This window comes from Acanthopagrus latus, chromosome 21 (genome assembly GCF_904848185.1).
Source record: "Acanthopagrus latus isolate v.2019 chromosome 21, fAcaLat1.1, whole genome shotgun sequence".
In the NCBI taxonomy this organism is placed as follows: Eukaryota; Metazoa; Chordata; class Actinopteri; order Spariformes; family Sparidae; genus Acanthopagrus; species Acanthopagrus latus.
The window spans coordinates 11,811,786-11,838,191 of NC_051059.1; the positions used below are offsets into that span (position 1 = coordinate 11,811,786).

Consider the following 26,406-nt stretch of genomic DNA (forward strand, 5'->3'; position numbering starts at 1 on the left):
CAGAGCCATAGAAACCAGGGTGTTTCTGCTGTGATGCTGCTTCGCATTAGATAACAGCATCCTTCAATGGTCTTTAAATACCCCGCGCTTGCGTCAGCCTGTTCAGTTTACGCACGCGTTGGTTACTAAGGAATGTTTTTGTGTGCTGGGCTTTGTGAAACAGAAGCTCGTTGGAGCGTGATAGATTAAATCTCTATTTCTCAGGCCTCAGTCAGCGCCGTCGCTGCCGCCTGACCTTTTCCTACAAATTAGGATAGTTACTGTTTGTTTTCTGTTGTCATACCTTGGCAACAGTCACTTGAAGCCGGTTGTAGTTAATCCTATCTGAACAAGATAACTTGGCTCAGAATCCGATCGCTAATTGTTAGAATAATTAAAATCACTCTCTATTTATCCCTCTCTGGTTGAAGACGTTTGGGAGCTGAAAAGAAAAAAACTGAAGTAAATGAAAAACATAAGAGCCTGCTGAATTGTTGAGTCAAATTCTGTCAACTTCTCCAAAAGGTTCACCGCAATGAACAACATTTGATGGATATATATAATATTTAGATTTTAGAAGGGCCGTCGAACTGCAAGTGAAAGCGGTGGAATTGTTTTAAAGATAGCGCACACTTAAACTGATACTGTCTTTTTGTATGTGTCACAAACACATTGTGCTGCTGACCCCATCCACAGAAAAACATTATTTAGCTTCCTACACCCTTCCTCCTGCTGCTTCTGCGAACTATTAAATGTCCCCCTGTCCGAACTCTGAAATGTCGTGATTTCTGAAATGTTGTTACGTTCTGACCCTCAGGGCTGCCGTACCTCAACATTGTTTCCACCAGCAAAGGTCAGCTGATTTTTGCAATAAAAGCTGAGAAAACCCACTATGCATTACCTGCCCAGCAGCAAAAGTTATTGTTATAAGTTATTACTGTTTCAGCGCACTGATATAATTTTGAGCAATAAATGTTCATGTTTAAGCGTTAAATCAATCAGAGGGCAGTGGTTAGTGCTGTTTCCTCACAGCAAGAAGGTCCTGGGTTGGAGACCCGGGTGGGGCGGGGTCCTTTGCAGAGTTTGAGTGTTCTCTCTACTCCGGCTTCCTCCCAAAGTCCAAAGACAAGACATGCAAGTCAGGTAAATCAGACTAAATTGGCCGTAGTTTTGAATGTGAGCGTGAATGTTGTCCTGTGATAAACAAGCAACTTTTCCAATGTAGCAGTGTCAGCTGGGATTATGTCCGGCCCGCAAAGGATAAGTGGTTACAGAAAATGGAATGGAACTAAAATATCCTATAACCACATTTGAGGGACGATACTGAGATCTGTGCGCATCAGTCAGACTCAGGATCAAACTGTTTAAACGTGTGCAGCACAGTAGGAGGTGAATCGCACCACGAAGCTGAAGCTTTAAGGCTGTGGCAGCCATAGCAACAAAGAGCAGTGCATAATCACAGCGTTATTCACACACACACACACACACACACGCTGACGATTTGAGGGAATGCTGCGTCTTGAGCTGACGAGTTGCACTTCATAACTCCTTCCGCTCCTCCTCACGTCTGGTCTCTAAATAGAAGACTGCCGTCACGGTTACAGAGAAAGGCTGCACGTGTGATCGCACCTTAAAATGTCACTCGCTGTTGGTTGTGTCACAAAAAAAAAAAAAAAAAAAAAACGACTTTGACAACACAAAGACAATCTGCGTGTGTGTGGCAGCTAATGGTGTTCTTATCTCCTGTTGCGAAAGTACAGTGTCATTTTGTTTGACTCGTAATCCCAACCGTGTTAAAGTTGCATCCGCGGTGGAGCCTCTTCAAGCTATTTTCATTCCCATGATCTCAGGTCGTCGCCACACCGATTCAGTGCAGTGAAATTCAGGTGGTGGACTCACTTAAAAATACAAAAAAAGAAACTGATGAAAAAGAAATATAATATCCAGTCTCTTCAGAGCTGACTGAGAGGGAAGTCTTTATACTAGCGTGAATGGCAGTTTTGACATTTTGACCCGAGTGCATTCAGTTTAAAGAAAGAGACTGACCCCGAGCTGCTTCTCTAGTTCCACCACTGTGGCGCAGCTCTGAGACCGAGCTCCCTCCGGCTACCATTGTGCACTTCACATATGAATGAGAGTCAATCAGAGCCGTTTCGCTTCGCCCGTCATGTCTGCCACGTCTCCTCTCTCCTCATAGATCTGCACTCCTGACCTGGTGGTGTTCCTGGCCTGCACCAACCACCGTTTGAAGGAGCGGCTGCAGAAACGAGCCGAGCAGCAGGGGCGACCGGACGACAACCCCAAGGCCATCGACCGCCGCCTGACCAACTTCAAACAGAACACCATTCCTCTGGTCAAATACTTCCAGGAGAGGGGCCTTATAGTTACGGTAAGGCCTGCGGGATAGTGTGCATGCACTGTGTTTTTCATTGTCCCGCTGCTCGACTTTCCATCCAGTGGCAACCGCCAGCGCAGGAGGTACTGGATTTGTCACGTATAATGACACAGGAAGCAGGGGCGCGAAGATAATGATCATTTTTAGTTATGGGTGAATCTATCCTTTAAGATCAACACTGATCATTATCCTGCATCTCACAAAAGTGAGACCCCAGCAGGCTCCCGTTTGTCCTTCTTGTTTTGTGAGCTCAAATTCAGTGTGTCCCTGCTGGACGAGAGGACCGAGTGTTAATTGGAGACCACTGGGATCTTCATTACTATGTGTGCTTTGTTGCAGAGGGGCATCGAGTCACCCTCGGTATGTGTGAAGCGGGTGCTAATAGAGCTATCGGCTCCTGCAGGAAGTGGCTGCTCACTCTTCTTGTAGGAGTCTTATTGATCTGTCTGAGTCTCAGCGCAGCGTCGTCTTCTTGCAGCAGAGGGAATAGTGAATAACCCCTCTGCCGTGTTGCTGAGAGAAGGACGGGCTTTAAGATTGTTGTCTGGGGGGCATCTCAAAATCAAACGCTCGCCGCAATCTCCAGCGGCTCTCATACTATAGTTGGAAAGAGTGAAGATATAATGAGATGCCCTCCAGAAGTCTGAGCCCGCAGTTTGTGTTTTCAGCGCTCGCTCCCCCGTCTGCAGCCTCCTCTGGTCGATGCTGCAGTGAAGCAAACAACACTTAACAAGTCTGGGACACACTGGATTTAAATCTGCGTCTGGATTTTTATTGCACAAACACACATTTTCACCTGTGTGATATCTTTTCCAATTTCTTCTATCTTTTCCTTCGTGTCTTGCCCCCTCTGCCCCGCTCTCTCTCACTTCTTCACCGTTCACGGTCCATGAGTCTCGCCTCTCTCTGATGTGTTTTCAGTGTTTTTCTGAAATATGCCTCAATGTACGTTCACTCCTCCATCTGTTTTTTTTGTTTTTTTTTCTGTAGAAGTGCACGCGCAGGCCAAGATGCATCCTATTATAGTGGGTGCTCCTCTATACTGGTATTCTTGAACAGATTTTTTTGGTTTAAATCGTCACTTTGCAAAATCTAAGACAAAGTTCTTCTGCTTTCTGTAGTGGTGGAAAGAGACCGAAGTTACTTTATTAGCGTTGATGTTTAATGCTTAATCAATAGCATTCAATCAAAGAGGTTTCTGTTTCTAAATTACCCCCAACTCCTCTTCTGTTCTGCTCAGCGCTCAGTGCCACCTCTTCAAACCCTCGCCTGCTGCACGGTTTTGTTCATGTATCAGGTTTTCATTGGCTCGTTTCTGATCAAACAGCCTCGTCTGCTATAAATATACAGGTGAAAGGTTTAGATATTGATCCAAACTGTACTCAGTACTCAATCATGTGTAGACTACGCAATGTAATGCATGCTTATGTACTAGTAAAATACACATAGTACACAAAAATGACTCAATTAAAGCCATTTGAGTAGCTTTAATGAGTTCTTCCACCCTGTTAGGAATTATTTCACTATAGGTTATCTCCTAATCATGACTATTATAGTCTTGACTAATTAATTCATTTGTTGGTCCAGGAAATGTCAGAAAATCACACATTTTCACGCCCAAGATGGTATAAAATATCTTGCACTGTCTAAGCGACGGTCCAAAGCCCAGAGTGTAAGTTAACAATCATAGGAGGGAAAGAAACCAGACAACATTCATATTTTAGAATCAGAAATCAAGTTTATTTTATCTGCTATATTTGTTATTTAGTGAAGTTGGGGCAGTTTTACTTAAGCGATTGAAACTGATGATTACTAAAAATGCTAACGTGCCAATTCAAGTGTATATTTAAATCCATTGCTAGAAAGCCTTTTTATGTTGCATACATACAAACAAGCGAACAAAAAGTGTGAACAACTCACAGATGTGTCAAAAATACAAAATGCAAAAAATACAGCTGTTGTCTCCAAAACACAGTATTCAGGTATAAATGACAACAAAATAGCTACGAACTGAGATCATAAATGCTCTTCCATGCTTATCTGTTGAAAAGCTTTGACTTGACTTTGGCCTACACTGTGATCGGCGTTTTAGGAGAAGTTTGCGTACATTTTCAGATCAATTCATCCATTATTTTTGACAGCTTGTTAAATCAGCTGTCGGCTGTCAAAGTTTTGTAAATGGAACGTTTCTCAGCAGCTTTTTCTTCCAGTTAAATAACAATAACACCCCCAAACAAACAAAGGAAGAGGAAAGTTAAAGCGGCTATTTAGTCTCGGCTGTTGACTGAAAATAAATAATTTCCCCGAGATAAAGTTGTCAAGTCAAGTCAGCGTTGGATTTGTTCTTTTCTTCCCAGTTTGGTGAAGCTCTCTTCCCACAGACAAACACGCGCTGGATCGCCGTAATCAACAGAGGTTAATATTACCCAGCAGGCCTCTGTGTCAGCCTTTTCCCGACAGAGTGATGAAATGAGTCACCTCAGCAAGAAGCTGAACTCCGACAAAGGCAACAGACAGTTGTGCTAAGAAAAACTTCAGACGGGGGTTTTTTCAACGATGACACCACAGCAGATGGTCCAAGTCTGTAGTTCCACCGAGCGTCCCACCAGGTCGCTGCGAGGAGAAACCTACAGCATATAAACAAAAATGACTGGACTATTGTTGACATTGCGCATTAAAACTGTTCTGTTATTCCCACTTGAACCGATGTAAAACTAAAAGTCGAGGTAAGGTACCTGCAGCCTGCTACCTTTTGCACATCTCCGCACATCCTCTCTGTGCTCCCAGCGGAGCCGACCAACCACGACCCGCCGCGCTGACTGAGCGGCGCTGAGGCGCTTCGCCTCTTTAGTGAAGGAGTTTGAGTAACTCCCACAGCAGAGCAGTGTTTTGTTTTCGCTGTGAAATCGTGTCAGTGATGTAACCTGTTATGCAACCGCGTCAGACTTCTAAGATCATGAGTGTGATGGAGGAGTTTTGCAGCAACATCTTTTAGGGTTCGCAAGAAAACTGCCATCGTTTGACTGCAGAAACGCTCTCCTGTTCACGTTTGGCCGTTTTCATCCAGTGAAACTAGTTTGTGTGACGTATCTATTTTGTATTAACTGAAAACTGAAAACCTCGTTTTTTTTTCTCCCTTATTCTTATTTCACCAGAGATACTTCTGTTTTGTTTATGTTACTGTTACCGTGGGAAACACCAGTTCTAATTAGGTGACTGGGTAGTAAGGGGCGTCATGGGGGTGAGGAATAAGGTGAATTGAGAGACCCACTTTTTGAGGCCCATAACAGTTTTTTTTTATTATTATTTATTTTACTGGTTTAGGAAAAAACAAGGTTGACTTGGCTGAGTCTCAGCAAAGGAAGTCTGCAGTCCTCGCCCAGTGATCTGAACACTCGGAGAGCTTATTGACGGATTGTCTCTCGTGTAAATTGCTGTCGCCACTCTCCTCCTAGTGGAGATCAATAGGCGCAGCGTCGCTCCCTGTACCTTCTTGTTCGTCAAACCCCTGCAATCACAGGCTCGGAGGAAAAAAAACTCAATTACTCTACGACAAATCACGAGAGCCTTTCAGAGAGTAAAAGGATCTGTATTCATATGTATATTTTCAGCCGCATTTACAGTAGCCGCGTGGATGATTCCCAGTCGGAGGCTGTGCGTTGACACTTCTCTTTCTTCCTTTCCTTCGGCTGACACCTGTAGAAGTGTGTCTTGCCGTTTTGCACCTGCAGCTGTCGAGCTGCTAAACAACAGCACGTTGTTTCATGCCACATTTGATCCCACTGAACTTGGGCGTGCATCGTGTTTGTGTTTGTTTTCGCGGGTGCGAACAGACCTCGGCGTGCTCTGTTCGACAGCCGGCAGAGAAAACATCAGTTTTGCTCAGGTGGAGCGACGGAAGGCTTGTGTCCACTTAAATCTTGAGCGGTGGGATTTTCTTCAACGGTCTGTCTTCCATTAGCACAAATTGATTGAGACATCGGAGTGCTGTCACTGATGATAAATCCCGTATAGTGGACAGATTAACACTGTGGTTCATTAACGGATAAAACCATACAGCTGTGTAATGGATGACTCGTCATAAATCGCCCCTTGAGGTCTATTGTGTCTGTAATTGGTTAATTTCTGTCCATTTGGAGATAATGACGCATTTGTCCATCTGTGCTATAAAAAAAACGGAAGGAACATCTTTCTGCAAGATGAATGAACATGCACCATCAAAAACGTTTAGCAGTCATGAATATAAAGACATCTCCGCCCGTGAGCACACCAAGAGGCATTTGAAGGCGCTACTGGAAGCAGGACGTTCGAATATTTTCAACTTTTCAGCACAAAGCACAGTCGCAGATTTTGCCGTCACTGTATTTACATATGTTGGTCCCTGCTTCACAGGCACACTGTGCTGTTTTGCCCAAAACATGCTTTTGCTTCACTTTTGAATTGGCCGTGCCTGAAGTGATCGATCTCTGTCCGACCCGGGCTTCAGGTCCTGCAGGGAAACACATTTGTTTGTTTTGTTGGCTACTTTGCGAGTCTATTTGGGAAATATCAGGGAGTGCTGGTAAATTAAACATTAAAATAGTTTTAATCACACTTTTTATGATCTGGAATGTGAAAGGCGTCGCTCGTATTGATGAACCTACAGAGAATTGTCACCTGAGACTGCAGCTGCACTCTGTTGTGGGGAGTCTCATCTGTCTGACCAAAACATTTACAGTTTTGGTTCCCACAGCGTTTCTTTGGCCGCTGCAGGCAGCTGTTTTCTAAAAACTCATCGCACACTATCAGCTCAGCAGCAAATGGCACACAGACTCAGAGACTGGGCTCTGCTCTCGCAGTTTTATTATTATTATTCCTCTCTGAAATCTTTGTCATTCTCACCACATGTGAAGAACACAATCGGAAAACTGGTTACATTGCACAGAAATATGGGTTTCTTAAGAAGGAAAAAAACAAATTAGCTTATTGCAGAAAGCCATCTCTAGCCATTTTTGATTATTGATTTGTAATGTAGTCTATAAATGTTAAAAAGAAATAGTCTTATTAAAGATGCGTTACAAAAATGTCTTCAACTTTCTTTCAGTTGCGTAGTTCTGTTGTCTGAACAGCAACCGTCCTCTAATGAACTAAAACAAAACCAACCACTGTAAAATGGGTGAACTGTTACCCTCTAACTGGAGTTCCTCCTGCTCTTCAGTAATTATCCCTAGAGAAGGACTCAATAGCTTCCTGACTAATGAATGCAATAACCTCTGAGGCTTAATTTCTGTCGCTCAGCAGAGGGCTTTTCTGTGAAGGGAACTGTTTCATTTTAAACGTCAGGTCTAATATCTGAGGGAGTAACTCTATAAAAGACCAATCACAGTGACTCATATTTCATTAATTTCATCCGTCCTGTTTCTGTCATTAGGAGAAAATCTGAAACACAAGATGTATGTGTAAAAAGTGACAAAAACAAAAGTGTTTTTTTTTATTATTATTTGTTTGTTTGTTTTTTTCACGTGGGATGACTCAGCTTATCAAAACACACACACACGTCCACAATGAAGCCTCGGTGTGTGAGAGATAAAAGCTTGCTGTGGCCTCGGTCGGTGATGTCCTGCATTTCTAGGGGGGAGAAAAAAAGGTCCAGTTCTAATTAAACTTTACCTGCCAGAGTTCAGCTTCCTCCCAAAGTGCTGCTGGATGACTCGAAGACATAAACAAACAAACAACACCTCGCGTGGTCGAGTGTCTTATCTTTTCCAGGGGCGCTCACGAGCTATTTGTTCATTATTCCTGAAAGATAAATGAGATACAGGCTTTGTAAATAATAAGTATGAACTGTCTTCTGAATATCAAGATGTTGCTCGCTTTGGAAACAACCTGATATTGATCTTTTTAAGCCTTTAATAGCAGCAAAATCTGATATATTTACATCTTTTGACGTGAAGCTTTACGTAACATCGATTAGGAGTGTAAGAATCGCTCCTCAAGCTCTCAAAGAACATCAGCTCACGTCCTTCAGATGATCAAACGGATCACCAGACACTCTCCTCAGAACAGTTGCAAAGTCCAGAAGGCGCTGCTGCTGTGAAGTTGTCTCAAAGCTGTAAGACTCCTCTGCTCCTTTAATCTCCGGCTCCCTCTTTGACATCTCTTCGATAATGGATGAGGGCTTTTACCTCGCTACCGCCTGACAGTGGTCCTCACAAAAATGCAAATCTTTTTATACTTTTTACTGTGAATGTTCAGTACGTGAGGGTGAAGCGACTCTTCTGACGCAAACGGCTGAAGACACGATTGATGGTCCCCCTGTCAGTTTTAAGATGATCCATCACCGAGAGCTGGTTAAACCCTGAGTTCACTAAAAACAGGAGGAGGCTGACAATCACAAGTTTGATTCAACAGAAAAAATAAGAGTACAAAAAAGAAAACAGACAAAACAACACATTTTTCACTAAAAATGAAAAATGAAAAGAAAAACATCCCCGTTAAGGAAAGAAAGTAACTTCGGCTCAATTTGACGAGTACGTGATCCACAACATTTCTCCCCGTTCACAGTCTGACAGCAAAAAAGATTCTTTACCGGATGAACGCTCAAAATAAAAAGCCTTTCCACCCACACGGGAATGTCATAAAAAGCTAACAGCAGTAAAATGGCAGCAGACTCGCCAAATCTGTGCGTGGGGAAAGTCACTGTGACCCAGTCGGTCCTCCCTGCCCGGACTTCAGTGCACACATCCGATGTACGCAGGGGTCAGGATCCCTCTAACAGCGCAGTATAACGGCATCCATAAGATTATAGAGTCCACCGAGATGTTTTTAGATTTACAAGTGGAAACTGGGTAATAACCTGCAACAAAAACAAAACTGTGTAGCTGCAGCCCAAACACAGTGGATCTATCAATTGCAGAAAAGGCGTGGGGAAGTTAAAAAGAAGGGAGAAAAGAGGATCAACAAAAAATACAAAATAATATTCAACAAAATACAAGGACTGTTTATTTTAGAAGGTTATTTACAATATGTACAACATCGTAGGTCACTGTGTCGGAGTTCACGGAGCAGTGTAGCAGCACAGTTATGAGGATTTTCTGTCTTAACCTAAATCATTTTGAGGCTCTGACTGTTGGACGTTCCAGCTCTGTTCTATTGTGACTGTGATATAAGAATAAATAGACATTTTTTCATCAGATTAATCCATTAATCCATAATCACCTCCACCTCAACCAACTACAAGACAAAAAAGTTGGCAAACATTTATGCATGGGAAATAATTGACTGTTATACCGCAGTAAATTATTAGATGTCATCACATTTAGTAAAGTAACGTTTCTAATGCAGGTGTTCTGGTTGACAGGACCGACATATTTTCAAATTTAGATGGATGGATGCAGCGTACGTTTGGTTATCATCCCGAAGACCCGCTGCTCTGCTGCGCTACAGGTGAAGTTATCATGATGGATAGGCCCAAATGTCGCACAGAGACATCTTGTCGATTACATTGACTCAGACAGTCGGGCCCTGTCTTTGTCCTCGACCCCAAGAAACAGTCGCGATACGGAATCGCTCTGAGGACGGTCGAGGCTTCCTCTGAAAAGTTAAAGCTGTTAATCTGTCCTTGAGAAGTGACACTTCTCTCTAAAGGCTTCTTGTAAAATGTAAATGGATTATACAGAGCCTCTCTGTTGAAGTAGGAACACATTTTGGTTCTAAAGACACTGCAGTGTGACAGCTTTTCCACTCATGTTGCCGGAGCTGAGCTGAGACTGAGAGGTTCTGATGGGTTTTTCGAATGCCACGCTCTCTGGGGAATCCTCAGTCTGATCCCCTCTCCTCCTCTCCTGTAGGTGGACTAGGTAGACGTGGGGGACTCTCCTACGCAGTCGACGGCAGACGCCGGTCTGTCTTTTTTTTTTTTCAGATTGTTGCCATGGAAACCCCAGGAGGAAGCTGGTTGTTGCCGCTGTTATCCTTATCTTACGTTTCTCCTGACCTCCACTCCCACAGCTGACGCTCATTCATTGTCTTTATTTGGTTTTACTTGTCTCTGGTGAGAAATCGCACACCTGAAGGCGCATTATGTCCAGTCTGTTTGTATTTTATCCGCTTTCGTATGCACAAGATCGCCTTTCAGCTGCCTGTCGTCGCCCCTGAGGAGAGCAGAGCGACAGCCAAAGAGCAGATTAGGGAGGAGGAGAAGTCGGTTTCAATCAGCTTCCAGTCTGCTCCCAGAGCAGATTCTTCATGCTCAATTTACGAGTACTGTACTTGCAAAAGACAACCAGCCGGCCCCTTTGAATAAAGTCCGAGACCAATTGACACAGAAAGGATTCTAATTAATCCAGTGTCATGAAAGCTTTTGAGAGTGAGTCGAATGCGAAATGACCCGAGCGCGTAGTTTGCATCAGAGCTCGTTTCTCATGATTTTATAATGAGTTTCACTCTGGAGGTCACGCTGGCCGAACAGACTGAGCATATGTCTCCTGTGTACGTCTGTGTTTCTCTCACCGCCGTCAAAGCTGATTTTTGTTTCACTTTCTCGTCTCAGTTGGATGCTGACCGAGATGAAGAGGAGGTCTTCTGTGACATCAGCATGACGCTGGACAACAAGCTGTTTCCCTCCAAAGAGCCTGCAGCCGGTGAGATGATCACAGCTTTTTATAAAACACTGACACAACTCTGGAGTTGTTGTTTTTTTGTTGTTGTTCAGAGAGGTTTAATAACTGTGCAACAAGATATTTATTGCCTCTACATTCATTTGATAACTTCAGTTACAAGTTGCCTTGCAGATCTGGATCAAAAGTGCATGGAAAATGAGTTCCTTGGTAACGGGTCAGTCCCAGATTTACCATCTGCCACTTCAATATGTCAGATAAGAAATCTGAAAAATAAGTGTATCAGTGGCTTATACTAAGGTAAGACTTTAGTGATCTGTGATTTTATTAATATATATAATAATTAATTGATTAATTCATTAGCCCCAACTCACTGCTTACAGTGAATGCATTGTCTGATGGTTTTTGTTACTGTCCAACTCACCTGTAAGCCTTGATAATGGTTGTGTTAGATGTACAATGGACAAACGCAGGAGCAGGCACAAGATATAGTTAATACTGGCGGTGTAGGGGTGGGCGGTGCATTTAGCTGGGACGGGGGGGCCCAAAATCAAATTCCGCTTAGGGCCCCATAAAGGAGTGTCCCTGCCTCAGTATAAACTGAGATTTTGCCACGAAAAATCCTTGTAGTAGCTTTAATAACTGTTATATTTATATTTATATTTGTGGTGAAACGACGGCGAAGTTAAATTTGTTTTATTGCCGTGATTGCCCCCAGATTTCAGAGCAGCTTCTTCCCTCAGGCTGTGAGACTCCTCAGTTCATCCCCAGCACTCCGCCATGAAAGATCGTTTTAATTTCATGACTTGCCTGACCTGGATAAGTCAGAATCCAAAGCCAGAGACAGGCATGGAAGAAAGCCAATCTTTGGGCCAAAGGATGATGAAACGTGATGCAACGGATGTGCACCAAAACTCCAGCAGTCAAGGGTGAAGAACATCCTCTCCGGGCTTTTTCTACTGCTCCTTCAGAGTTACTGGTACACGCGTTCAGTGTAGAAACATCCACACACGAGAGGAGAGAAACCATGAACATCGCCCACCTACCACCAGCGCAGCAGGGTCAGCCACGCTCTGCCAGAAACGCTCGACAGAATGAATCTTCGCTCAGTCAGATGGTCGAGACGGAAACTATATGAATAATGTAAGACCGGATGATTTACCGTTTGAAAAATATGCCAGACGGATTCCTGACCTTCTTCGACTGAATGCTGGTTTAACAGATATGATTGGTGAGCGCTCCGCAGGTGTTTCTGCTGCGATTTCATAAGTGATAGACATCAGAGAGGCTTTAGAAAAATGTTACCGCTGGCACAGAGCTGAGCTGGCAAAGGACGCCCGTTTTTGTTGGTAGCAGAACAGTCATAATTTTCATGATAATCAAGTGTAGGTGTAGAGTGTAATCGTTCCAAAGGGAGAACAGAAATCCCACGTATTTTGTGGTGCACAGGCCGCTCTTTGTATCGCTGGAGCACATTTCGGTTTGATAAAATGCTGCTCAACGTTTGTAGGCAATCAGTTGGAAAAGGACTGGTTGAAATCTTTAATTGATTTGGGTGATTTTGTGACAGATACCTGAAAGTTCCATGATATATTTTTGATACAGTTCCCTTTTTAAATGTTTAGTGGAGGAATAGTTCTATATTCTGGGAAACGCACTTATTTGATTTCTTGACGAGTGCTATATGAGGAGATAAATACATCCCTCACGTCTCTCTGATAAATCCTGTTAGCGTAGCTTAGCATTGAGACTGGACCGGCACGGTGAAGCAGCTAGTCCAGCTAAAGGTGACAAAAATTTGCGCACCAGCATATTTAAAGCTCACTAATCAACACAAAACAAGTATTCCTTGTTTTACAGGAGGTTATTTAGAAGGTGGGTGGACTTTTTATAGTAGGAAGCTAAAAGCAAACAATGATCTTCATTATTTTTCCAAAAAACGCAGACCTTAACTTCACACATGTAGTAACCCGCGATACCTACTGTTGAGTAAATTTTCATTTATGGCGGGGTACGCAGCGCTATGTTGCTCAACAGAAATCAATAAAGGCAGTGTGAGGCTTTGTTGAGCTGTTTCAGCTGTCTGCAAGCAGACGTTATCCTCCAGCGACACGTTGGTTACAGTATATGATCCCGGTCAGTACACTGTAGTTATCCAGCAGACTACCAGTGTTGAACGACGCGCCTGCATGGAGACGTTAGTGTGACTCAGTGTGACGGGGGGAATCACACTGTGCAACAAAATATGGCGACGCGCACCACCAAACAAAATTCTCCAAGTGTCCTTGTTTTCCGTTCTTGGATTTCTGGAGATTTGCCTTTTGTTGGATTTTATGGGTTCGGATTTTCAGCTTTTGTTCGGTTATTTCTGCCTCACTGTCTTGCATTTTGGGTCCCCTCTGTTAAACCCTGTTAAATTGTCAGAATGTTGGCAATGGTACATTACTGCAAACCACAGATATGTTGACACTGTGCCTTTCTTCAAGTTCTCGTGACTACGATGTGTTTATGCTCGGGTTAGGTTAACATACAGAAACCACTTCGTTAGTGGCTGGAGACGTCTCGACAGTTTTCATCAACACACAAACACATCTATAAATGTCCCGAGGCTCCTTGAAAATACCCAGCGGTGTCACACTTGTGAATGTTGCAATGCACAGTCCCAAACTGCAGTCACTGATTTGGCCTTCTCATCTGTAACTCCACCACCCCTCTTCTCCCTATGATACGTTTGATAACATTTTATCCTGGCAACTGGGCTGTCATAAATCAGGCTCTAGACTCTGTTCCAAGACTCTGGGTTTCTTGTTTATAGCTCTGTCAGAAATGTCAATTGGATTTGAAATGAAGAGCTGCACACACAGCCGACCAGTGTGTGTCTTCAATGTGTGTCTATTAGAATATAATAAACCATCCCTTCAGCTCAGTGGATGAAGCATGGCGTACTGATGAAATGCTGTGCCACATGTTAGAAAATCTGATCATTTTAGAAGATGGTTTGCGACTTTACTGCCCGAGGTCCCTCTACTTTTTTGCCAGATTGTATTTTTTTTTTTTTTTTTTTCATTTCCTCTATGTGTTGATGGTCTAATGTTTGTGCAGATCATAAAGCCCTCTCAGAACAACTTGTGCTTTTGGGCTTCATAAATCTACTTGGCCTGTTTAATGTTTATGGTTCGCCATGTTCAGGCACAGTTGCAGCACAGCGGGAGTCTGCGTAGGAAGAATATGTCATGTACGATGGTTATTAGTATCGAATCAACGCGACGCCTGTGTTGTTTTTTTGTTTTTTTTTTGTGATGGACAGTTTGGAGCAGATTTGCCCAAACAGACTCAGTCGGGAAGGAATTGAGGTCCGTGTCACGAGGTGCAGAATCACCACGAGAGAACATATGGCACCCCAGAATAGTTCAGGAGGAGAAAACGTGTTCCGACAGAGACGAGAGGAGGACTCCTGCCCAACGAGAAGACCGGCTCAGTGAGTGAGCGGCCAAACGGAGCTGTTAATGGACGGTTAAAGACAGTTTGCACGCGGGATCATCATGATGAGACGTTTGGACCACAAGATTTCCAGTGATCCTTGACATCGGAATTGCCTTGTGCTACTTGACAGCTACCTGACACACTCCCACAGCTCCTCTCCGCCTGCTTGAGTGCAGTCGTGACAGGACACTGAACCACCAAATAGCCGCAGGTGTACTTGTACCACTCGAGACAGCTCGAGAAATGTCAAAAATGGAGAATTTGAGAATGATGTTGTTTTTTTAAGATAACATGTTACTTGCTGTTACAGAAGATCTTTTCCTCATGTAGGTCGTGATTTACTGAAGATTGAAATCAGTAAATCACTACTTCTATGCAGCAGTTACGTAGCCCACTTTGCATCCAAGAGCCGCGTGACATCTGTGCATTTGTCAAGACGTCCTTCTGCATTTGATTTCTGCACAATGGAGCCTCTCAATAGGTGTTCCACCCAGAGTGGAGTGCGTTCTGAAAGGGCGATTAAGAGGTCCATTTCTGCACCCGCAAACTTGGAAACACGCATGGGAAAAATCAGATATCTGGGCCACATGTGTGCGATCTTGCAGCTTCAACCCTTGAATCCTCTCAGAGAGGAAGGGTAAATTGCATCAATCTGCTCGCACAGAAGAGTGTAAAGAAAAAGCTGTGGGAAACAGAAACAGATTGGCAGCGGTCGGAGCAAACTCTTGCCTCCAGGTCCGTCTGCTGCTTCCAGTGGCGCATTTTCACAGGAGAGAGGGCGATTATCGCAGCAGCACATACCGAAGTGCTGCTGACGACTGCAGCCTCGGCCACCTGACATCACCGGGCCTCAGCAAAAGTGTCCACGTCGTCATACCTCAGCCCCTCACTTTCCAAGGGGAGAGGTGACATGCTGCTGATGCTTAGGGTGCCAACCGCTGTTGTTGTTGTTGTTGTTGTTGGCTGATTTTCGCTGCAAATCCAGTGCGTTCTGAGGTCTCCCGACATAATGCATGTAAGGAATTCACAGCTGCCACCTCTCTGGAATCGTTTGAAGCTGCATCCTCGCAGACGCTAACCCAGTTGTCTATTCAGCGGGGCTCTGGCGTGCAGGAAACAAAATCTGCCGAGGGGAAGTGTTATTCACGACCCATTTCCACCCGGCAGAGGGAACGAAGATGCTACGTGTTAGAATTTGTCACAGCATCACCCCTCGGCAGCTCTCTGCCATCAGGACGTTCCAGTTCAGTTCAGGTTCAGGAGTCAATGAGGCCAAAATTAACCTTGATCATAGATATTTTATGGTCCTCTTTAAATTGTGCTGCACAGACTGAACAGTAAATCAGTGATTATCATTTACTGTGATGTGATGTGGCAGCTGACAGCACATGTGAAATGAAGACCTCAGAGATGTTCTTGCTGTACTCATGATTGATCTTTAACGAGACCTGACTTGTTCTGAGTATGATTATAATCACATTTTCTAGACATGAGGTGTGACCTTTGAAAACTATGAATCCACGTTTGTAAAATCAAAATGTCCAGTATGATCAGTTAGTTCACCAAGCAATACAAAACCCATCGAAGCGAATGGGCAAACGCCTCACTCTCAGTGTATAGTCATGCCATGCGACGCTTCGATTCTTGTGATTCTGTTCATACAAATCATTTCAAGATAAAACCACATCAGCAAGCCACAGTCGACAAACAAACAAACAAGCTAACAAACGAGCATGTAGAAAGATTTGTCAGCTCACCATTAAAGTGTCTGGGTGTTTAAGTAGTTAATCAAGCTCAAACAAAAAAAACTCCTCTCTTACTAGAGAATGTCCATTTCTGTAATATAAGTCAAAAACACAGTATTCCATGATTAAATGGTGACAAAACATGCTTTGTCGTGCTTTGACCTGTCCAAACTCTGTCCTAAATCTTGTAAGCCTGCCCTAGAGCCTACAAGAGCCAACGAGACAAGTGACCCACTCTCTCTTCTTTGTCCTCTCTCCCATTTTTGCACAAAAAATGTATGCAAAATAAATAATGAATTCACTGTGTCCAGCCTTCTTTGGATTAAAGCCAGAAGTGTTTACAGAACCTCTGTAAGCTTGGAGGAAAAAATCAGCTTATAACCTGTCAATACAGCCCAAAACCTGTACACCAAACAGTTCAAGAGTTATTATTTATTAAAAGATCCTGAAGATTCTGTCCGCTTCTTAAATATGAAGATCTGCTCCTTTCTTTTGTCTTGTGTTTAATCAACCTTTGTTTACAGCCTTGGGCCCAAAGTTAGCAATATAATGTAAAGCCGCATATTTAGGGGCACATCATTATATACAAAACGTCTTTGGGGTTTGAACTGTTCAAATACATTTAGAAGACATCACAATGGGCTCCAAGACAACTACCCAAATACAGAAGTACGTCAGAAGACATCATTAGTTGAAATGCTGAAAGTTTGAATGTAGAGGACAAGTGTTACATAAAACATTATGGAGACTAATTAAATGTGGCACTTGTGACGGCTGGAACTAAATTGCCCATAAGACAAATGAGGATCAATGTTGCATGAGTGATAACTACAGAATATAGGTCACTAAAGTATCTGTTTCAAAATCTTTAGTTACACAGTTGCATCTTGGAATGGCCGACACTCATGCGCCCTCCTTTAAAATAACTATATAGCACAATAAGAAGTGACTGAACAGAATCTCTGGTTCCATCACAGTCTGATGATTGCTCTGCTTTCCCGTGTTCAGGTCCTAGTGAGCTGGATCTCAGTGTACTGGGGGAAACCAGCAGCCTGGCAGATGTTGCCTACAAGTACGATGAGGTAAGAATTCACGATTGAATTAATGACATTTTTTTCATTATGTAGTTTGATCCAAACAACAGCAACTTTACACACCAACACACCTCAGCGGTGGTTAGCAAGGCAGTGAAGCCAAAAACTCCCTCAGTGTGATGTGTTTAAGGCTGGAGCAGGAGCTGAATGTCATCTGAATTCTGTCCATTCACCTCAGTCATCTTTATAACAACCGTGCTCATGTTTATTTTCATCCGCGGTAATTTGATAACAATCTTATCGTCCTTTCACTGTCCTTTATTTTTTTCATTTCTACCCCATTCTTTTGAATCACTGAAAGTAACATGCACACACTCCTCTTCCACATCTCCTGCCTTCCCTTTTTCTCTTTTTTTTCCCAATTCCCAAACATTAATGACAGTCTGCAAAATGTTCTAAAATGGCTAGTGGTGAAGTGAATTCAAAGGCTCTATGATTCAGCGAAGCACATGTCCGGAATTAGAGAACGCTGTTGTGTAACACTTGGTGAGGGTGCAGACGAGCATCGTTCCTCCACACGATCGCGACGCTGCAGCGAAGCACATCCCTGACCCTCCGTCTCATTTCCCGTCCTCCTCCGAGTGTCTGCAAACAAAGTGCTCAGCTCTCTCGGCCTTGTGCTCTTCAGCTTTTCTGTTTAGCTTCCATTTAATGTCTCCGGCTCAAGGATTTGTTCTTTTATCTGGAGGCTTTCTGCCTGACGCAGGTTCTTTATTGCTCCACAGTGTTTCGAGGTGCAGTGCAATGCAATCTGTATTTGCTTCAGAAGGATAAGGAGAAGCACAGAAAATAATCTTAATCGGCCAAAATTGAAAATAGCAATCAGCCACAGCTATTGCAAAAGTACAGTTCAAGTAAATGCATTTAGCTACTATCCGCCCCTGGTTGTTGTCCATATTGCATGTTCCAGTCTTAGGAAACATCTGTCAAATACAAATGGAATTTTTTTCAAAGTGAAATTTAAATTGCTGCCCATACTTAATATATCAAAGGCTGCGGTTATTCAGCCTCAGCCTCAATATGCTTCTCTTACTGTCCACGGAGCTCATCACAGTGTTTAATACTCACCAGCCTTGTTCACAATTACTCTCACAGCTGGATGTTACCTGTCAGCCAACAGCCCTGTCAGCCCTGCTGCAGGTCTCCTGGTCTCCTAGACCGGGCTGTAATTTCCTAATAAAATTACAGCCGAACTGGTTGATTGTTAATGACCAGTGTCACCTACTAACCCCCATCCAGACACATTCAGAGCCAGGATAAAGCCTGGTCTGTCTATCTATAAAATACAGCGGCAGTCGTTGTAAGTGGGAGCGACAGAGCTGCTCGAGGACAAGGAGAGTGCAAACAAAACAAAAACAGCAGCCAGCTCGTTGAAGGCAGCGACGTCACTGCGCAGCACTTCCTGTGGCGAGCAGCGACACCCTTTTCTGTGAAGTGGAACGAAGACAGCAGGCAGCCTTGTCATCCCGTATTTGCGGCCTCAGATATGAGGAGGAGACGGATTTCGTTAGCGAGCTGATCCACAGAAGGTGGCGGAGGAGCGGGACAGAAGGGCCGAGAGGCTATTTTTGGGTTTCTGGTGTCAGGTCTCATGAATATTTCCCTCCAATTAGATGCTGCTCTTTACTGCTTCCAGTTCAGTCCCGATGAGACAACATCTTGTGTGGTTCTGAGTCCATGTCATTATTTGACATTATATTTTTCTTATTCCATTAATATCTGGCCAAAAGTGAACGATGTAAACGTGTCAGTTTAACAAACGTGGCATTTACGAGTATGCATCTTTAAAAAAAGTCAAAAGTACACACACTCTTTACTCAAGCAGAAGTGTTGATACTTACAAAAAAAAATTTAAAAAAGACTCTTTTAAAGTACTGATTCAACCTGTTTACTTAAGTAAAAGTAATAAAGTACAGGTTCTGAAATGTACTCAAAGTATTAAAAATGAAAAGTTGAAGGACATTTTCTAGCAGCCATTTCTGGTCAAAGTTAACTGAACCTCACATCATAATTATATAATTCAAAGACTATTGAACTTAAAGATAGAATCAGTAGGACTTGTTCCAGCTGTTCCTAAACGCACCACAAGGAATAGCAACATTTAGGATGGAAAAAATTAAAAATAATTCAATTGAGATGATTACGATGATTGCAGATATGAGACACTAACACGCCTCTTGTCCTTGTTCCAGTCTCCCTCTCTGTCTGTTACGTCTTTTACGTTGTTTCGTCTCGCTACATGGTAGCAAGATGTGATGCACGTCACGGAGCTGCTGCCTGATGATGATGAGTTTTTCAGCACCCCAGAGCGTCTCCAGGTTCATTTTGACAGACATGACAGTTCAATATTTTTGTCCTGAGGTTTGAATCTAATGAGTCGAGGGCGACAGCCGCAGCTTATTTGATTAGATCGCACAGGTGACTCGCTCAGAGTCTGATGTGGGGGGATAATAGCAGGAGCGAATATTGGAGAGATAAATAATGTCGCCGCCCTGCTCGTTTGGTTTTATTTTTTATTTTTAAATTCCAGACAGTCTCCACGTTTGCTGAGAAAACTCACTCTTCCCTGTGGACGAACAGTTCATCTTCTTAGTAGTAGTTGTGTATTTACATTATCTAGACTGCATCGTTATTTATTAGTTCATTAGCTGAGTTGATGTATGAGTAACTGAGGCTGCAAAGTGACTTCTAACTAAAGTTATCACAGACATAATTTGGGGGACTTATTTATCATAAATGCATTTCTATTTTATTAGCAACATAAAGTGGAGTACAAACTACATGTCTTTACACAACCCTGTGCTGGAATGTAACTAAGTACATTTACTCAAATATCATTTTATCATTTGCTGCTACTTCATACTTCCACTCTTTTAACCAGGCAAATGTTGTAATTTAATCCACTACATATAACTAAACTGTAGTTACTAGTTATTTTGCAGATTACATTCTGCAGCATGGCCAAAGTAGGATATTTTATATTAATATATGTCAATAGCAAGGGGATTTGGAAAAAAAAGGAAAATTACTTTTGATGCTGAAGTATTTTTTAATATCAGATACTTTAAAACTTTTATTCATTTACTATTTATATAGATGACTTGCACCTTTACTAAATAGATATTTTAAAACAATATCATTCCTTTTTGTTTTGTCTTTTAGAGGATTGGAAGTATATCGTAGCATAAAATGGAAATAGCTGCCTCTTTAATATTACTAGTTTTTTTTTTAGACTGCATCTGACAATGTTGCATTCTAATGAGGAACTGAGGAGAAGATGATCTGTCAGTCATTGGTCCATTACTTTGTTCCTGAGGGAAATATCTCGGCAGTAATTGGACGAGAAAGAGGAAACGCTGTCTCGCCTGCATCCGTTCAACAGTTTTGCTCCACGCGGTGTGTAAAGAGCGTTGCAGCATCACTGAGCTGCGAACATGGACACGGACTTTAGCCGTTGTTTTATGGATTTTTTGCGTAGGAGCGTGTGTTTATGACATGTGTTGTGTGTATCACATACGAACATAGACTCCCCGGGGAATAAAGAAACTAGTGTTTGTGTGTGTTTATACGCTTATCTAGTCTCCGTCACGTGTAAGCAATGCGTGCTGGGCATGTGTTCCTCCCTCTCTCTGACTCATCCGACCAGTTGGTGTACCCGCATGCCAAGCTGGCTCGTCGTTGGCACCCAGCACTCCCCCACACTGACGGCATTTATTTAACACGAACAGAGCTCCGCTTCACTTCGCTCTGGGTCTCCTCTGAGTGTAACCGCGTCTCCACTTCACTGTGACCCCTCTGCCAGCAGCCACACGTCTAAATCACAACCATTAGAAGTCAGTTTTCAGAGCAGCATGAGGTCGGAGCCAGTAATAGATAGAAATGTCAAGGGAGGTTGTGGGGGGGTTTTTTTGTTTTTTTGCCTGCAATCGTCTGTCTGCATGATACCAAGCTGTTAGTGCACTGACAGTCAGCCGGCCCTACACTGAAAATTGTTTTGTAAAATACAAGAAAAAGTCAGTTTCATTATTTGGCTGCAGTCTAAGAATGAAGACAGAAAATTAAAAATCACACAGAATTATTTCAGTGAGCTACGCCAACACTCCGCCTGGTATAGAGTAGCTACTGGATGAAGAAACTGAGGCCCGCTTTAATCATCCAATACAGTTTTTAGCATTTTAACTGATTTGATGCACCTCCAGCTCCAAGACAATATAAGTTGGGTTGTCCAGCTCATCTGCACGGCAAAACAACCACACCTAGACGATGTACACAACTCCTCAGGTAAAATGTGTACTCATGCCATATATTGTTAAAAAGCTGAGGTTGTTGTGATTTTATTCATGCCAAGCATTTCAAATGAGCATTTACAATGGTTTTTTTGGCGACTCACTAATGAAGCGCCTCGAAATTTCATGCATCAGATATTGTTGTGTCTTATTCCTAACCATTCAGTAGATCAGTTCCAGTAAAATGTTTAGTCCAAAACACAGTGTTCCATTATTAAATGGCCATGAAATAGCAATCTTTAAAAAAAAAAAAAGGCTTATATTACACTCCGCAACGCCACTATTAAGTAATATGAGCCTTCATAATATGGCCGCCAACCTCCACCTCTTGATTCATAGCTAATAAACCTGCTCATTCTGCAGGCAGTCTTGCCACTTTAGCACTTGTTTTTGAGTGTTTTATGGACAAGGTTTGGGTCAATATGGAAACAAAATAATGAGTTTCTGTTACTATCATGCAGGGGTGTTTTGTCACAAAAGTATGATGCTGGTAGGACTTTCACACTGAAGTAGGTAATGAGTGAAAGAATTTTGTATCTTCCTAGTTAGTACTTTTACGTAAGCAAAGTATCTGAAATGATGAATGATTATTTGTTTGCACCTTTTTGGTACGGAATCACCGTTGTCAGAGTCTGGTTAGGTTTGGTCACAAAAACTTTTTGGGAAGGTTTGGAGGGAGATCATAGTTTGGGTTAAGGCAGTTAGGCACATCTGTCATTACAAGAATAGACAGGAAACAGGAAACCAGTGACATCTTGTTGATCGATATGTAACTGATATCTGCTGTGAAAGTCAATCTCATGCCTTCATGCTTATGCAGATGAAGATAGGGATTAACATGCTGATTCCATCTGATGAGGGCTGTATTAAACTTTTTTTTATCTTTTCAGTGAGCAGACGTATTTTTTTTCCTCAGTATTATTTTTGCACCTGATATATAATGACAGGATGTGCGTCCTTGCCTGTTACCCAAATTATTCGGACAAAGTATGAAAATGAGAATAATAACATGTTTTTCCATGAGCGCTAAGTCGGCAGACGGTAATCTCATGCTGCATTTATGCGCATATTAGATGTTTTTCCCTCAAACAGGAAGTCAGATGCTCCGTTTTCACACATTCAATTGCTTTTTCGGTGGGAAGTGACATGAAACATTGAGGTGATGAAGCACGTAGCGGCGTGCCTGAGAGACATGGCTAGTAGAGACAGTAGATTATATGTTCCCAGCCTGATTTTTGTAAATGTGTGGCACGATTTTGATAGTTTCTACTGCCAGCAAACACTGTTAGATTGTGTTAGATAATGCCGCCGTATCCCAGTTTGTACTGAAAAAAACACATCAGTATCACCGTTTAAAGGGGACGTTCAAGTTGTGCGTCCTGGCAACAAACTCGAAACACAAAACCTGATTTGTATTCGTGACTTTCCCTCTCTTCTCTCACAGCTTGGTGTTTTCATGACTGATCTGTTTCTGTGTGCCTTTTAACTGATTCATGAACATTTCAATTTTGAACCATCTCCACCCTCAGGGAAAAATTTATCTCCATTTATTAAAAAAAAAAAAGGTAAAATTATTTCTGCTCTTATCTCTGTCATGGCTCTGAATAATATCCTGCTCTGGACACTCAGCAGTGATCTCAGTGTAATCGTTCTGTTTGTACCTTTTACTCCTTTATTAATATCAGTGTGCTATCAGCCTGTTAAATCTTAAGAATTCCTGATTTTTTGAATGCTAACACAAGATTCATCATCAGATTGTTTGTGCCAGAATTATACAAATGGCCAAAGCTGAAGAGATAACTATGGAAAGCTGCAGCAATGAGATTTTAAAAATGGTCTCAAATATATGAACGATTCTTAAGGCGAATGAATCAGAATTCCCTTCGAAACAGATAAATGTCTTTTAACCAGTGTTTTGTGCCCTGTTTGACTCTGGGACGTGTTTCTAACTATGTAATGACGATTCAGCGAATGAGGCTGCTGAGAGTTTCAGGCTTCCTCCAGGCTCAGTGTGTGTGTTTGCTCCAGGGAGACTGAGGGTTCACTCAGTGCTCTGCGCTTTCTTTAGACAGTTTCTCTGTGTCAGTTGTTCGATTTACTCTTGCCCAATTTTCACAGCATTTCGTGGCCAAAAGTATAAGGACGCGTCATGCTTTGGGTCTTAATCGAGCGGCAACCTTAGGGGCTAAATAAACAAAAGCCAAAAACTGCAGTTTCTCTAATGGCCACACGAGGCCGGCTTCATAAGTGAGTCCATCCTCAACGACCCTTGTTTCTCTCAAACCTTTGACTCTGTGCACCACCTCAGAAAATACTAGGCTCAGCTTACCTTCATCAACTAACGTTTCAACAGCGCTGCTTGCACTTCTCTCGCTGACAGGTCCCGTCTGTTCCCATGTTTGTCTTGCTTTTCAATCTTTCATTCTACCTCTGCTAACTATCCTGTCATCAATGTTTGAGTTTACAGCTTTTGAATAATCATGCGTGATGTATGCACACAATGCGACTGTGCAGCAGGCTGAAACAGAAACACTGAGGGAAAGAAAACACTTGAAATACTGCAATATTTTGATGGTATTAACTCTATGTTTTTAAATGAACTTATTCCAATTTCAGTTATCTCCATGTATTACCAGTGGTACACATACCACAGTTTGAGAATAGTGGCCATGGACCCAGGTAAAAATTACTGCAGAAAATAAACATATTGATGATGATGTTTTGGTTTCTACAGCTAAATCTGTTCATGACAACTGTCCGGGGTGTGAATTTTTATACACTCTGACTTTTAAAATGATATATAGCTGTCTACCTAGCTGTCAGCAACCAGAGTTCTTGCCCTGCCTCGCTTTAACTCCACTCCACCTCTATTCTCAATTTTTGAATAAGCCAGAAATGATGGAACAACCTCTAAATCTTTCTCTCTATCCAGGTTGAGGAGGAGGAAGAAACTGGGTATGCTGAAGGAACCACGGAAAGTAAGTCGATGGACTGATTGATTTTGACTGTGTAAACAGTGTAAACAGTCAAACCACATACACATCAACATGCTCCCTGCCTTCCCATATGAGCCACAGAACACAACGCCACATCTAATCAACCAGAGTTTTATTACAGTAGCAGTTACCTGCTCTCTGTCTTCCCTCCATAAACCAGCAGCCGACTTCATTCAGCATTTCATCACAGGCATATTGTTCCATTTCAGTAAATGCCACATCTGTCATGTAACCAGATGTCTGAATGAACTTCTCCAGGCAGTCCTGTGGTTGTGCGCGTGTGTGTGTGTGTGTGTGTGTTTTCATCACAGTTGCCTTACATCAACAGTATCAATTGTGTAATGGAGATGGAGGAGGGCTCGTCTGTTGATTCACTGTTACTCCTGATGTTAATCTCGTCAGCTAGCTGTCACTATGCTAACGTCACCTTGCCACAGGCACCGGACAGAGAGGAGGAGGAGGAGGAGGAGGAAGACACCCGCCTGATTAAAGGCACACAGACACTGCATTTTTAAGTCCACACGCTGGCTGAAAAATTTGCATGAGCCGCGTTTATAAGGATGAATACTTTTTGTAAACAGCAAAACTCTCAGCACGATCTGCAACACTCATGTCGTGTTCCATTATTATCCATTGTTGCTGTTCCTACTGCTGTTTTACTAATTGTGGGAATGCTCCAGTTACCATCATTTTAGCATCATTACAGATCCCACTGCTGTTCTTTCAAGCCTTCGATTGGTTGCGATGCTGATAGCCATTTATGAGATGTAGTTTCTCTGATAAACACACCAACTTCTTTAGCCTCCTGCCAGGTCTCCTGCTGCTCCACCCAGGGTCACTCAGAGTTGCATAACTGAAATAACTGCCTTAAATTGTTTTAATTTGAAATACAATCTTTTTTCTGACCCCAACTGGGTTTTTTTTGGCTGCGTATTTATGACTATGTAAATATCTTTCCAAAAGTAATAATATGTCATCATACAACGCGAAGCAGTTGTCAGCAAACTTCATTTTGAAAATCTCATCGGACATTTTATGTTATGCATTGTTGCAAACTTGACCCCGGAGCCTTTATTTTTAAAGTCTAACCCACCATAATGGAAACGTTACAGTGTTAAGTTGACTGCGGAGCCTTGATAAACTAATGCTGGGTGCTCAGGTAAAGCATCATAGTTTCAAGCTTTAGGGCACTGACCAAGCTGCCGAATTTCATGAGCTGAGATGAGTTGGAACGTGTTGGCAGAGCAGGTTCACATTGTGAACAACAGGCCTCTTCTGCTTTACCTAACGAGCCCAGAGACACTTCAGCTGTGACAGCCGAAGAGGTCGGTGTGTTTACCAGGCAAACTAAAGCTCACAATCCCCTGCAGATTGTTTTAAAAACCAATGACAAAAAAAACATAGAAACAGCCCATTAACAGTAGACAACCATGTAATATACCACGACCACAAAGCTGTCACGGCTTTCGTTACACTGAAGCGGGTGAGGTATCATAATGGACAAACAATAGACACACGCCAGAGGCACAGTAGTGCAGGTCTTGAAAGAAAAACTGATCGGTTCATAAAGATTTAAGTGTTTGCATTCATTTTTTTCAGTGACTGTGTTTACGTTTTAGTTCCTCAACAACAGCATTGGAGGAAGTCTGCAGAAGTAAAAGTAATACAAGAGACATTCTGCAGACATCCTAGATATCCTAGTTAACAAGAATTAAAATATGGATAAGGTTTCCTTCATATCCAAAAAATGATATATGAGTAGGAAGTATTTTGTTCTGACTACCAGATTTATAAACATATTGATCAAAAATCTAGCTTAACCATGCCGTGA

The 26,406-nt window shown here is 42.5% G+C and overlaps 1 protein-coding gene and 1 long non-coding RNA gene across 3 annotated transcripts in view; one reads left to right on the plus strand and one right to left on the minus strand.

Moving 5' to 3' along the window:
• The window catches only part of ak5 (adenylate kinase 5), a 75,447-nt gene that overhangs the window by 30,569 nt on the left and 18,472 nt on the right, over positions 1-26,406 (plus strand). For both annotated transcript variants that reach the window (XM_037083245.1, XM_037083244.1), the window contains exons 6-9: positions 2,177-2,368; positions 10,905-10,995; positions 17,208-17,281; positions 24,512-24,557. In XM_037083245.1, the coding sequence (XP_036939140.1) occupies positions 2,177-2,368; positions 10,905-10,995; positions 17,208-17,281; positions 24,512-24,557 (403 nt within the window). The remainder of the gene's footprint in view (positions 1-2,176; positions 2,369-10,904; positions 10,996-17,207; positions 17,282-24,511; positions 24,558-26,406) is intronic.
• LOC119010789 lies at positions 4,294-5,176 on the minus strand. Its single transcript, XR_005072058.1, has 2 exons — positions 5,110-5,176; positions 4,294-5,001 (listed from the first exon to the last, which is right to left on the minus strand). It is a non-coding gene; the product is annotated as an uncharacterized LOC119010789 (long non-coding RNA).